The sequence below is a fragment of the Lontra canadensis genome, unplaced genomic scaffold (genome assembly GCF_010015895.1).
Source record: "Lontra canadensis isolate GAN:19392208 unplaced genomic scaffold, GSC_riverotter_1.0 scaffold1, whole genome shotgun sequence".
NCBI lineage: Eukaryota > Metazoa > Chordata > Mammalia > Carnivora > Mustelidae > Lontra > Lontra canadensis.
In genome coordinates, this window is record NW_022630995.1 from 68,655,610 (window position 1) to 68,670,749 (window position 15,140).

General features: G+C 38.4%; 1 protein-coding gene across 6 annotated transcripts in view; it reads left to right on the top strand.

Annotated features, from left to right (window-relative positions):
* The window catches only part of INPP4B (inositol polyphosphate-4-phosphatase type II B), an 807,880-nt gene that overhangs the window by 583,999 nt on the left and 208,741 nt on the right, over window positions 1-15,140 (top strand). For all 6 annotated transcript variants that reach the window (XM_032857097.1, XM_032857105.1, XM_032857119.1 and 3 more), the window contains one exon: window positions 7,501-7,612. In XM_032857097.1, the coding sequence (XP_032712988.1) occupies window positions 7,501-7,612 (112 nt within the window). The remainder of the gene's footprint in view (window positions 1-7,500; window positions 7,613-15,140) is intronic.

Below are 15,140 nucleotides of genomic sequence, written 5' to 3' on the forward strand. Positions count from 1 at the left end.
TTTATACTTCATATTTACATTGAATCAAGTTTCCAAATATAGCTTATCATATTTATTTATTTAGTAGACACATGAGGAGGCAAAGATGTGCTTTTTTTTAAGATTGTATTTATTTATTTGAGAGAGAGTGAGTGGGAGAGAGCACAAGCAGGGGCAATGGAGAGGGACAAGCAGACTCCCCGCTGAGCAGGGAGCCCAACAGGAGGCTTAATCCCAGGACCCTGGGATCACGACCAGAGTGAAAGTCATATGCTCAACCAACTGAGCCGTCCATGCGCCCCTGGAAAGATGTGCTTTAACAATTTATTTGTATTGGGATAATTATTTATATTTGAATAGTACTATTTTTAGCAATAAAGAAGACCCTGTTTACCAGTTAGTCTGAAAACTGATAGCCAATGTACTTGTGGTGTGCTCATGAAGCTCTGCCACCCAGACTATATAGCTATAGTAATCATTACCATACGTTAAAGCATTCTTATACTTATATCTAAGATCCTTTGTTTTTAGCCACATCAATCTTGTGAGATAAGTAAGATGGTTTCGTTTGTTCATATTTTATAACTAGGACATCTTTATAGGTGCTGCATTGCCTGCTCACGGTCACACTACTATTTACTATAGAGTAACCAAGGCCTTTGTTACTCAAAGTTCACTGCATTTTTCGCCAAGCCATCCTTCATTATTTAATGGTATGTACCTTGGCATGGATCAGTTCAGACCAAAACTATTGAGCTGCCCAAAACCCTTGACAAGTCTTGATATAAGGCCTTGAAAGACAGGCTGTATTTCAGTATCTCTGGGTAGGCATTAGACAACTTCTAAGGACTTTTAATAGAGGAAAGAAAATAATACAGTGGCAGGGATGCTTTAAGAGGAAAACCTGACATGGATGGAATGGAAAAGAAGGTCCCTGGAAGGTGGAAGTAGATTCTTCAAGGGTAGTAAGAAGTGACGGAACTGCTTGGGATGTTGCCATCATGAAGGGACATGTGCAAGAGACATTGTAGAGGGCTAGTCAGCAGGGCTTAGTGACACCTCGGAAGGTAGGGGCAAGGCATGGGTGAAGATAGAACGTTCTTTGGTGGTGGTCTTTGGAAAATGATATGCTCTTGGTGTGAGTGAGTTGGATTTGAAGGGAGAGTTAAGTCTCAAGCTTGTAGAATATAAAATATCAGGACAAAAGGAGTTTGGAGTTCTAGATCAGGAAATGAGGACAGATTAGGGGGTAGAGACTTAAGATAGAAACTTAAGATAGATCCTCGTAGAAGGGATGGTTGAATAGTGGATGGAATGTCTGAAAGAGTGCTCACAATGAGCATGGAGGAGAAAACCAGGGAAAAAACTCAGAGTACGTAAGCTATAATGTGAAGAACTACTGAAAGTTTTATTTGAGTATGAGTTTGAAAGTATTATAGAGCTTCTGACATTTATGAATTTCAGCCAGAATAGAGGTGTGCTTAGTTATACATACTTAATGGAACTCTCACTTCTCTGAGCCCTAAGTAAATCTAGCGTTGCCGGTAAATGCGTTCACCAGAAAGATCATCAGGGTGCACTCACTCACTCACTAACTCCATTTTTTCACCTATGACCTTTGTTTATTTTCCTACCCCAGTGAGATTTGTATTTCCCAGGTACATGTCTAGACAGTTTAAATGCAAGGCATGTCTCACAGCTGAAGATTCCTGTGCCTAGCACCAAGACTACTTTAAATTCACAAAAACTGACAATGCTAATGATGGTTTCTCCCTGGATGTTTAGAGTCATTTGTTGGTTTGCATCTCTGTGGCATTTCCAAAACAGAGCAGTTATTTACATGTTGCTCTTTAATGTTTCCAGAGGTTTTTATTTTGTTTTGTTTTGTTTTTCCTTTTCTTTTCACTCTAGTAAGAATGGTATAGGAGGTGGTGAGGAAAGAGTGTCATTAAATTGTCCTTTGTTAGGAGACTGTTTTACACCTCCTTTCATTCAGTCCTCTAAAAATGTTGGTATGTTTCAGCCCGTGAGGTTGAATATTTCAATTAGAAGCCATTAGGGGAGTTATTTTAAAGGCAGATTTTGGAGAACCTTAATCACTAATCTACTCTGTATGCTGAAAATCTGAGTGAAAGGGAGAACAGCTTTGTGTTGCTGAAAATTTCTGCTACTTTGTCTTCCATCTTGTTGGCATGGTTAAATATTTAGGTGGACAATAGCCCTCCCTCCTTATTCGCAGGGAGACATTACAAGACCCCCAGTGGAGAATGTGGATAGTATCAAATCCTATATATACTATGTTTTTTTTTCCTATTCATACCTACCTACGATAAAGTTTAATTCATGGATTAGACACAGGAAAAGATTAACAACAATAATATAGAACAATTGTGACAACGTATCATAATAGAAGCCATGTGAATGTGGTCTCTCTCTCTCAAAATAGCTTACTGCACTCACCCTTCTTCTTGAGATGATATGAGATGATAAATGCCTATATGATGAGATTACATGAGGTGAATGACAGAGGTGTTGTGACATAGCGTTAGGCAACTGTTTATTTTCCGGTGATATGTCAGAACTCCTTCTGTCAAGCACAGGTAACTGAGACTTCAGAAGGTGACACTGAGAAGCGGAACCAGGAATAAGGGGGACTACTGTATTTCCCAAGTTTAACTAGAAACTTCGATGTTGTGATTGAAATACTGTATCGGCCATGAACTAGTCATCTTTTACTTCTCTTACAGCTTTCTGCATTAAACAGTGCTAGTGATCTGTCAGGTTCTGAAATGGCCTTTTTTTTGCTGCTGTTGTTTGTGTAGATTGAAATGGTTATTTATTACTGCAGCCTGTTCTTATTGCCACATAAATGGCTAGGAACATGTGTAAAATCACTTTTGAGGCTGGGTTCAGTCAAATCTGTACCCTTGTATAAATGCCAAGATGCTATGCCATAATGGCAGTCAGTATATATGTATCCATTGGCTATTATAAGAAAAATCAGCCCTTTTATTTGACTCTAAGTGTTTAGTCAACTCCCTGGTTTGGCATGCCTTTGGCTTGTTTGGTTTGTTTGTGGGGAAGGAAGGATAGGAAGCTGAGAAGTGAGGGGAGGCTGGACTGTACCTGAGCTCTTTCCTGAGGCTGTATCAGTCCATGGTGGCTTGTGGCGTCTCTGATAGAATCAGATGTTGGAAGCACAGGAGCCATGAGACCAGTGCACGTGAGTGCTGATATTGTAGAAGAGCTGCTAGAGACCAACTCTTCGTTTTCCAGCAGAGGAGACTGAAATCAGAGATCTGAAGTGTTACGTCTTTGGCCACATGGCTAGTTAGTGGCTGAACTGGAAGTAGTACTTGGATTTCCTGATTCCTCGCTCAGGCGTCTCTTCCACATATCTTCCATGTAGATATGATGATTTCCACTAAATTCAGAATTTTGGTGATGAATAATGGTTAAGCTTTATTACTACCCCCCCAACCCTGATGGGTGATACATTGAAAGCATAATTAAGCATTTAAGAATGATTTTTTTTTTCTTAATTTGTAGAAATTCACCTTTGAAACAGCCTTTGGAAACATGAAATACATACTTCCATCTTGACTTTCCTGACTGAAAAGAAGTGTTGAATATCCATACTTTGTGTGTGTTAAATTGTTGCAGGATAAAGAGAAAACAGCTTCCATGTTTTATGTTCCAGTCCATTGACAGGATGAACCATGCTTTGGGGTGTCTTGGATTCAGCTCTTTAGTTATAACTTGGATTCCCCATTTTGTCTCCACAAATCAAAAATAAGAATCATTCTAGCATCACTAGATTAAGCAAGCTCCTTGTTTTGATTCCCCTCTGGGAATAAGTGGTAACCTATAGAAGATAAAATGAAGATAAAATGAAGCTTCTCCCTCTCCCTCTGCCTGCCGCTCTGCCCAAAGGCATTAAAATTATTTAAAAAGTATCCAGATAATTTTTTTAAAGATTTTATTTATTTGAGAGAGAGAGAGAGAGCACAAGCAGGATGAAGGGCAGAAGGAGAAGCAGACTCCCTGCTCAGCACATCAGGCTCCCTGATGTGGGACTTAAGCCTAGGATTCCATGATCACAACAGGACTGAAGGCAGCTGCTTAACCAACTGAGCCACCCAGGGGCCCTAGATAATTGTGGAGTTTTTGTTGTTGTTGTTGTTGTGTTGTGTTTTGTTTTTAAAGATTTATTAAGATGATTTATTATTATTATTATTATTATTATATAAGAATATTATTATTCTGCAGAGCGGGAAGCCAGATGCAGGGCTCGCTCAATCCCAGGACCCCAGGATCATGGCCCAAGTCAAAGGCAGATGCCCAACGACTGAGCCATCCAAGAACCCCCCATATAATTGGTTTAATAGGACTAGACAGAGCTATAGTTCAGAAGCTCGCTCCCATAGTACATTGCTTAGAACTTTGAAAGATTCAGCCGCATTGTAATTAGTTACAAACCTGTATTGTTTGCACTACTAGGGATGTAAGCTTCATAATATCTGTTATTACTAAGTCTCTGTATCTTTAATGAACATGCAATCATTGTTTGAAGTGAAGTTTTTGGGGCGCCTGGGTGGCTCAGTTGATTAAGTGACTGCCTTCAGCTCAAGTCATGATCTCAGAGTCCCAGGATCCAATCAGGCATTTGGCTCCCTTCCCTGCTCAGTGGGGAACCTGCTTCTCTCTCTGATCCTCCCCCATTTTGTGCTCTCTCTCTCTCATTTTCTCTTTCAAATAAATAAATACAATCGTTAAAAAAAAAAAAAAGAAATGAAGCTTGAGATCCTATAATATTTTTCTATAGTCTTAGATGCATATTCTAATAAAATTTCTGGAGAGAATGACTCAGTTAGTTGAACATCTGCCTTTGGCTCAGGTTATGAGCCCAGGGTTCTGGGATTGAGTCCCCCATCAGGCTCCCTGCTCCATGGAGAGCCCGCTTCTCCCATTCCCTCCGCCTGCCGCTCTGCCTACTTTTGATGTCTCTCCCTCAGTCAAAAAAATAATAATAATACAATCTTTAAAATCAAAATCATATAAATACATTAATGACATAGCGAGTCTATTGATACTGCTGCTGTAACTAGCACTATTAGCACTGTTCTGCTACTAGGATGAAGATGAGGGGTGGAAAGAGTGATGAGCAAAGTACTGAGCCCTTTACACCAATCATGCCACAATTTAATCCTTACAAACGAAGTTCCATGTGGGTTAAGTTCTTTGCCCAGGGTCATGCAGCTAGCAGGGAGGCCAGACTCTTGAGTGCACACTTTTAACCACCATGACATATATTGGTTTATAACCTAGGCCCTGGGGAGACTCTGAAAAGCCTACCCTCTGTTTCAAATCATTAGGGCCTTGTTTGATTCAGTTCAGTGAAAAAAATTAGCAAGTTATACATAAGTTTGCATTCCTAAAAATGAATCTAGCTCAATTTGTTCAAGCAAAAATTTTTAAGCAACTCCTCCAGGAAGGAAAAGATACCCGTAATTGTTATTGATGATCAGCTTGGGGGAAAAAGAAACTGAAATCCTCTAGAAAAAGCTATTAGTAGCGCCAATGAGAGCTCTTATTAAAGTCTTTATTTATTAGATACTAAATAATTGTACAGAGTTAAGTCACATCATGGTTTATGATATGTTATTATGTCATTTTCCAGTTGGAAAGTGGTATAATGAATAAACTACCCCAGAACTGGAGCTAATGCAGTGTTTTACAACATCATATAGTGTCATCTATATACACATCTTTGTGATGAATATTTAAAATTTCTATATTAATTGCAAATAGTCGAGTCAATATGATGATTTCCATTGTTTTGAAAGTCACCAAAAGCATTGTATTTCATATTTTAATAAGAAATCTTCATCTTAACAAGAAATCACTTTCTTTTTCTATGTACACAGTTTTTATTTGATTACATTATGACATTAGGTGTGCATATGTCACCAGAATTTTCCTATTACAGTTTCCTTAAAAGCGTAATTCAAAAAGTGTGTTTTAATTTATGCTTTCTATATTTTGAGAAAAACCTGCCATGATCTAATAACATAATTTGGTTTCCTTTTCACCTAACATATTCATTATTTTAATGAGCATTTTGGAAAAATACTTGATACAAATTTTCCTAATCCTCTTTTCTGACATCTTCAATGACAAAATAGTGACATTTAGAAGAAATTGGTTGTAAGAAAGACACCATTTGTATCCCAATTAAAAATAAACCTCAGAAAAAGAAAAAAATTAAGTATCACATTTCTAATATTAGTCAATTAGCCTAAGAAATAAGTTATTGCAAAATGTCATGCCTATGGAGTGGCTTGCGGTCTATCTTCAAAATGAGTGTCAAGGGGAAAATATCAGTATGTGTCACAATTTTCCCATGTTATGATGGCCCCATTTATTCTGTATATTTTCTTGCCCAGGAAATGAAAATAGAGAATCTTGATGGTTATTCATTTTATTTTTATATTTCATTATTGTTCACCAGAAAATTCATATGTTGAAGATTATAATGATGATGAAAATCTTAATAATAAAATAACCATCATCATTAAATAAAGAGTTTTCCAATGACCCACATATGTGAAAAAGATAGAAACTCAGATTTCTGGTTTTGCCATTTGGTTACCTTAGTTGATTCTTTCCATCTTTTTGAGTCTCTGATTCTTTATCTGATGAAGTAAAGGGTTGTACTAAATTATCTCTGGTTAACTTCTGCTCTGCATATACATTAATTTTCTTATGTTTGCTGGGAGAGAACCTCCTTTATCTAGTGTCTTAGAAAGAAAAATGGTGTTAGGGAAAAGGCACAGTCAGAAAGGAATATAAGGATGTTTATCTTCTTTTCTATTTTTCTATTTTATTCAACTATACTTTCTTTTTCTTTTTTCTTTTCTCTTTTTCTTTTTTAGATTTTATTTACTTACTTGACAGAGAGAGAGAGCACACAAGCAGGGGCAATGGGAGAGGTAGAAGCAGGCTCCCCACTGAGCAGGGAGCCAAATGTGGGGCTTTATCCCAGGCCCCTGGGATCATGACCTGAGCCTAAAGCAGACACTTAACAGACTGAGCCCCCTAGGCCCCCCAGCTGTGGTTTCTTTAACTGATGTACACAACATCCCATGCACTTGGTAGAGGAGAGCCACGGTTTATGCTGTTGTGGGGATATGGTGTTGCCAAACAGGACACTGATGCATGATATCTGTGCCCGCTTCTAAGAGCCAGTAAGAGGTTTCACTGCCCTGAGGTAGCTTTGACAGTCCATGCACTTACTTCATAAACTCGTGGTTAACCAGGTTTTTGTTTTTGTTTTTGTTTTTAATTAAAAACAACAACAACACTATTAACATGTTTGAATGTTTTAAAAATACATCTGTTTCATTAAAACTAATGAAGGTAAAGAGCAATATTTGTGGTTTTCGGAAACAAACATGTTTGAGCATACTTTAAGGAGAGAGAAGATGCTTACCTTTCCATTTCATTTATTTTTGGTTGCAGAACTTCAGATGGTGGCAAAGTTGTTGGCACCATAGAAGTCAGTGTCGTGAAGATGGGGGAGATTGAGGATGGGGAAGCCGACCACATCACCACAGATGTGCAGGGACAAAAGGTAGGGTCTCAGTCAGCTCAATGCACACATTAAATTAGAAGTGATCAGTTTTGCCAGATGCCAGAATCATCAACACCCCTGTGCACTATGAAATGTCATTATTCAAAAGCCAAATGAGAAATCAGCTCTGGAACTGAAGTGCCCTAAGTAGGCTTCATCGCTGAACCAGAGGGTCTATTTGCACGGAACTATGCAAAGCCAGGCGCCATTCAGAAACACCTCTTCTTTGCCCCCCTGTTGACACTGACTCCTCACAACTGGAACAAAAGTATTGATACTGCTGCATTCTGCACTAATTAACCCTATGTGAGCTGCACAGAAGATTCTGGGAGGGCTGTTGCCAAAAGTAACTGCTTCTCCACTCTCAAAACTCTTTAGAAAGAGATGCAATTTGAGTTTAGATCCCATTTGTATGGGAAGGAGCACAGATTTAACAATGCTGTGCCTTATGAAACTGCAGAGAAAGAAGTAGGAAATAGTGCCAAGCAGCGGGGACAGCTTTGGAGGGGGGGCGATGCCAGCTGGAGGTGAAGCGGCTTCCTTGAAGCTGAGCATAAAGGTCCCAGTGCATATCAATATGTGTCCAGGACTTCTCCTTTCTTTTCTCTAAGAAAGAGAAACTTGATATAAGTATTAACCTAAATTCCTGTCTTAGGAATGCAATTGCCTATTTACTGAGCCACAGGGGAGGGACTTAAAACTGCATCTTTTCAGGAAAGGTTTTGTATATACACTGTAATTCCTACCTTTTCATAAAGGAGTATTTTCTAATGATAAGGCCTTTAGTGGCTTTCTTTCTGGCTTAGTGGCCCTTATCTGGGAGCATATTTGATTTTGGGTGCTGAGGAAACATCTACATGGGAAATGGTGTTTCTCTAACACAACCAATTATTGACTTTACAATAGAAATCTAAAATGGCCCTTCAAAAGAATATTGTTCTTGCCCCAGAATAAGCTAGGGTCTGGTCTGCTGGGCCACGCCTTATTGTTCTCTGTTCCCCTGCTCTCCCTCAGAACATAGTGAGGTTCCTGAGAATATTCCAGGGAGGCTCAAGGTTCGAATCAGGTTGCCTGACAAAGGGAGGGCTGTCCTGAGTTTTGCAGCAGACGGTGTGTGTATTCAAAACACCAGTTGTGGCTCTTAGGATGTGTGCTTCTGAGTCCCCAGTTGTGGGACCCCTTCATTCGATCCCTCTTTCCTTTGGAGTTCTGTATAAGATGGGTATTAGTCATCACTGCATGAATGCTTGCATCAAGATTAAGGAGGAAAGATTTGGAGGCCAAGTGGCAGACTGAGTACGAAAATAGACAGACAAGACTGCCTAGACCTGTGGCAGTATGCCAGGAGACCAGTAGCAGAAACACTTCCCATTTCAACACAGGCCTATTCTGACTGCTCCCCGTCTATTACTAGTCAGGTCTCTATTTTCACTCCCTGACTTCTTTACTGTGTTGCTATTATGAGGCAGTGCAAATTGAATCAGACTCTTTTCATAAACAGAGAACTTGACACCCAGGAATATACCCCATCAAAGCCCCACATAATGTTTCTGACTTAGAAAGGTGAACTTAAAAAGACTTAACTGAACTGTTCTAGAAATAGGAAGTGGCAGTGTCAGCATGTACCATGTATGAGTCATAAATTGACTAAAATGATAAACATATCAATCATTGTTGGTGTTAGTTCTGTCCTGTCTGGGTTCTTAATAAACATTGACCTTTTGCGAATTTTTTATGAACTTATAATAAACTCTGTTGGCAAGCCTTCAGAATCTTCATAATTCATGAAGAACATGTAGTAAGGTCCACTGTGCACAATATTTAGGAGAATTATGTGGGAATAACTTTATCTCAGTGTTTCACAAAGGATTATCAGAATTTTCTGGAGTGTTTGATAGATACATGCAAACTCCTTTGCAGATCTGTTTAATCAAAATCTCTATGAAGTGTATTAACACAATCTTCTAATGGTGACTGAAGTACTGAAATTAGTGAATGACTGAAACACAGGACAAGACAAAGGGACTGAAATCAAGGTTGTTTGTAAAACAACACTACTCTCTGGAGTTTGTATGAATGGACGAGAAAGATATGAAACTGTTAGCACCAGTTATGTGGGTGAATGACACATGTCATTGCTCGGGTAAACTGAAGTAGGTAGAAGATTATAGTACCTGTTTTAATCAGTTTGGGCTTCCATAATAATAAAATACCACAGACTGAATGGCTTAAACAACAAAAATGTATTTTATCACAGTTCTGGAGGCCAGCAAGTGCCAGGTCAATATGCCAGATGACTTTGTTCCTGGTGAAGGCTCCCTTCCTGGCATGCAAACTTCCTTCTGTGTCCTCACATGGCCTTTCCTTGGCACAAGAGCACAGAGACAGCCAGTGAGCTCTGGTGTCTCTTCCTCTTTTTATAAGGACACCAGCTCAATAGGATTAGAGCCCCACGCTTATCATCTTCTTGATCTTTCATTCTCTCCATAAAGGCTGTCTCCAAATCCACTCACTTTGGGTGTTGGGGCTTCAGCAGAATGAATTTTGAGGAACACAATCCAGTTCATAGCAATATCCCTGATGTAAATACATTTGAATCTTTAATCTCATAAAACCTCCAGAGCCTGGAATAAAATAAATGAAAAGCCAAGCTCTGTTCTCTCACATTAATTTATTTGTTTCCTCAAATCATATTGTTATGATATAGTTCTCATCAAGAAAGATGGTTCAGAAGGTCATTCACCATACCACCACTGGTTCAAGCCTTTTATTTATTTATTTATTTATTTATTTATTTATTTATTTTAAGATTTTATTTATGTTTTAGAAAGTGAGAGAAAGGTAGAGAGGCAAGCAAGTGGTTTGGGGTGGGGGAGGGCAGAAGAGAGAGAAAAATCTCAAGCAGACCCCCTGCTGAGCACAGAGCCTGGTGCAAGGCTGGATCCCACGACCCTGAGATCATGACCTGAACAGAAATCAACAGTGGGATGCTTAAGGGACTGAGCCACCCAGGTGCCCCACTCAAACTTTTATTTGACTTGGACATACATACTGATAGAAGACAAAGTGTTAAAATCACATAGCTGGAGAAAAAAAAATTCACAAGAGAAATAATAATGTCGACATTTTACAAAGTTCATATAATAGGTGAAATGTTGCATTAGGTATCCAACTTTTTTTTTTTTTTTTTACATTTTGGAGTCATCTTTGACTCATTTCTTCCTCTCATAGGCAAGTGAGTATGTCAGCAAATCCTGTTGATTTTGACTTTTAAATATATCCAGAACCCAGTGACTTTTGAGCCCTTCCCTCTTACAGCATTGTGTGTCACATACATGTTTATGGTGGTCCCTTAAATGTCCCTTCCTCCTCTTTCCCAACACCCCCATCATCATAGTCTCCTCTCAGCAGAGCACTTATTAAAATGTAACACGGAATATTTCATTCCTCCAGTGGCTTCTCAACTCCCTGAAAGTATAAACCTAAATCCTTTCGGGGACCTACTTAAAGTCTATGAGTGTCGGCCCCCATTACTTTCTTCATCCTCTACTCCTATTCTTTGCTCACTTCCATCTAGCCTCATTAGTTTCTTGGCTGTCTATTAAACATTCCAGGTGCATTTCCAACTCAGGTCTTTCACTTTGTTTTTCCATCTGCCTTTTTAGCATTTTCCCTGGGGTAAATATGTGCTTCATTCCCCCACTTCCTTCTAGTCTTTTTTTTGCAAACTGTGACCTTCTCACTCTGCCTTCTCTGCCCTATATCCAAAATTGCCATGCCTACTGGAAACATTCTATCTCCTTTCTGTACATCATTTTTGTCTTTTGTACTTACCACTGTCCAACATCACATATATTTTATTTATCTCATTTATTGTCCATTTCCCTCACTAGAATTAAATTCCATGAGAGAAAGATATTTGTCTATTTTGTTCTCTCCTTTACCCTTCCCCCTAGTGCCTAGAATAGAGCCTAGCACAGGAAAAATGAGTGAATGAGTAAATGATGTCAATTTTACCTGGAAGAAATAAAATCCAAATTTGTCTCCCAGAAAGGATAAAATTTGGCTGCATATAAGGCTGTGTACAAACTAATTGGTCTATAAATAAAAACTAGAGTGAGGATGTAGGAAAGAGTGCAGAATTATGAAGGAAAGAGGAAGAAACTTTTTAAAAACAACCTTTCAATTAAAGAGTCAAGAAAAAAATATGCTGCTACAGAAAGGAAAATGATCAAATCAGGTGATAGGTAGGAAAACCAATGTAAGTACCAGCCAACAGGATCTAGTGAGATGGCCATTGCCCTCCACTCTGCCCTGCCACAGAGGGAACTTGGCTTCTTGTCAGGGGAGGGGGATTGTTAACAGACATCCTCTAGTGAGGTTCTGCTGGGGTTGAATTCAGCTCCTGCCTTGTCTCCCCCTTTTGTTTACTGTCTTTATTATATTTGAATGTGGCACATGGCACTGTACCAATGACCAAAGTAGTGGTGATTTCTACAAAAGGAAGGAAAAGCCTTACGTATTTATGACGGTGACAGAAATGGTATAAGTAGAGTAATATACATCTTATTTTTACTACGAGCCTGACCTGACTAGTATTTTGATGACTAGTATTTCGTGGCCCTTCTCAGGTCATTTAGTCCCCATATTTTGACGTGGTGTTTTATCGGATATTCATTAGCTGTGGTCAGGGAAAAGGTAGAATCCTAGGGGAGCTAAGGACCATCTTGAAAAGTCCCATCCCTTTATTTTTCCCAAATACAGAAATGAAAATATATAACTAACTTGACTTACTTTATAAGATATTTGCAGACATGTAATATTCATCATTCATTTATCAAACAATACTGCCTTCTGTGTTCTAGGCAGTCTACCAGGTTCTAGATGTTCAGCAGTGAACCAAATAGACACAGATGCTGCCTTCTAGGGAATTAAACAATAACAAAATAAGAAAGTAATGTATTGTTGATCAGATAGTACTATATGCTATCAAAAAAATAAGGGTACAAGGACTAGAGAGTGTGGGCTGTGACCATTTTATGCTGGGTGTTCAAGGATAGATTCACTGGTGATGTGATATCTGAACTGAAACACGCAGGAAATAGGGGATCAAGAAATGGGCATCTGAGAGGAACACAAATTCTGGTAGAGTTAACAGCAGGGGCAAAGACCCTGAGATGGTAGCATGTCTCTAATGACTGGAACTGGAGGTTGAAGTGGAAGGAGTTGAGGATAAGGTCCACAGGCAGGGAAGACAGATTGTATACTCCCTTATGGGCCACTAGACTCTGAGCTAGGTGGAAAGACTGTTGAGGATTTTTGAGTACAGGTGTAAAATGATCTGATACATGTTTTAAGAGGACTGTGCTGGCTATTGTGCTGAGTATGGCCTGAAAAGAAGCAAGGACAGAAGAATGGAGCCTGTTCATTGCAAAGATTCAAGGCAGAAATGAAGATGAGTTGATGAGGTAAATCAGAGAAAGTGAAATGTGGCCAGACACCAGGTACCAAAGAAAACCAAAGAATACACTTACCATCTGTAGTGACGATGAAAAATGAAAGGAACAGGTGCAGAAGGACCAGAGATTTTGAGATGTTAACTTTGAAATTTGAAAGGGATGCATATACCCAGGCAGTTGGAGATTTGAGTCTGGAATTCACGTGAGATGTCCAAGCTAGAATTACATATTTGTGACTAGTCAGCTGGTATTTGGATGGTATTTAAACTATGAGACTGAATTAGATCACCAAAGTGTAGCAATTTGCATACTTTACACTCCTAAAATTGGTATTTATGTGGATTTTATCTGTTAATATTTACTGTATTACAGATTTTGCTTACTTAGGTTATACCTGTGGACAGCTATCGTATTAGTAATTCAAACAAGAAGTGTTTAAAGCAAAAGAGTACACAAGCACACATACCATTAACTGTCAATGTATTAGGGCCTCTACAGAATTCCACTATAAGCTTATAAGAGAAAGAGAGAAGCAGATGAATAGTGCTTTCATATTTTTATGGAAGTGATTTTTGTCTTCCCCTTGTGCCAGATGTTGCAGAAGGTGCAAAGGCAAAAGTTATCAGGGACCCCTGGAGACTCCAGGCCAAACTTTGGCAACCATGATTTGAGGAATAAACTAACACATGTAAAAGTGCTTAGCCAAGAAATACTGGTCTTTGTCCTTTCTGATCATTGTCGTCCTTACAATTTGGTTAATTTTCTAGCCCAAAGCATGGCAAATTGGTATGTTAGTTGATAGTCAACATCATTAAACTCCAAGAAATTTATATATCTCATATGTCTTCCTCATAGTCACACTTACGATCAAATGACACTTTTTAAAGCACTCATCAAAATCAGTAGGCTTGCAGTGAGTGCTGTAGGGGAACAAAAAGCATGTAGTGTTTGTTACTCCTGCTCAGTATCAGAAATATAAAATTGTTGCACTGAGAGTACACACAGTAGAAGTGCATAACCCTGAAAATATCCATCATAATGACAGCAATAAACAGTATTAAACAGTATTAAACAGCCTGTGTTTAATGATTCCAAGTCATTTTAATTTTGCATACTCTAGCATCTAGCACAGTATAAAAATGATTCTAGGTTCAACTGTAAAAAAATTAAATAAGCTAGACTGAGGAAATAAGCACTGTGGTTCTTGGCTTCAGAACTCTCAATTTAAATAGTGACACAGACAGTACACTTGGGAAGAAATTGAAGAAAATAATTAGAGTCCAAGTATAAAAATATTAATTTAGTAATATTTATTGGATTTTTCTGCTTATGTTCCATGGATTTAAATCTTGAGAGCATTGTAAATAGTAAAGCTTTAAAATACTATAAAGATGCAAAATAAGAATGTTATTAGGTTAAAATTATTCTAAATATCTGCCTTCTAGTGTGAATGGAAGATAGAATGTATGAAAGTTCTATTTCTATATCCTTTGGTAAAATAATATAGACTTCTGTTAGGAAACGGAAAGTTGACTCCATGTAGAGAAGCAGTTTCTCAAGATAATAGCCTGATCCCCATGAATTATGGACTTCCTTACTAAAAGGGTTTAATATAAATCATTTCTATAAATTATATTGTAGATGATAATCCTGTTTGGAAAGGAGGATAGCTCGAAGCTATATACCTAGTTATTATGCGGAAGGATATGAAGGACAAATCACCAAAGGATTTGAACACCAGTCTGAGAATACGAAATTTGATTGGCCAGTAAATAAACATCATACATTGTAGAGCAGAGCCCTGGTATGATGAATATAAAGTTTATGAAAGATTATTTTAACAACCCTGTATGGACTGAAAAGAGTAGAGGAAATACTGAGAATAAGAGAAATAAAGAATTTTAAGTATGCCCAAGCATCATTGCACATTGCTGTAGTGATTTGGGAAGTGCATTTTCCAAATAGCTGTGGAGTAAAAGAAAGGATCACCTCTGAGTTCTGGTTTGGTCAGGAAAATGATTTAGAGGACATCAGATTCTAAAAGCTGTTTGTAGTTATTCATTCTTTCA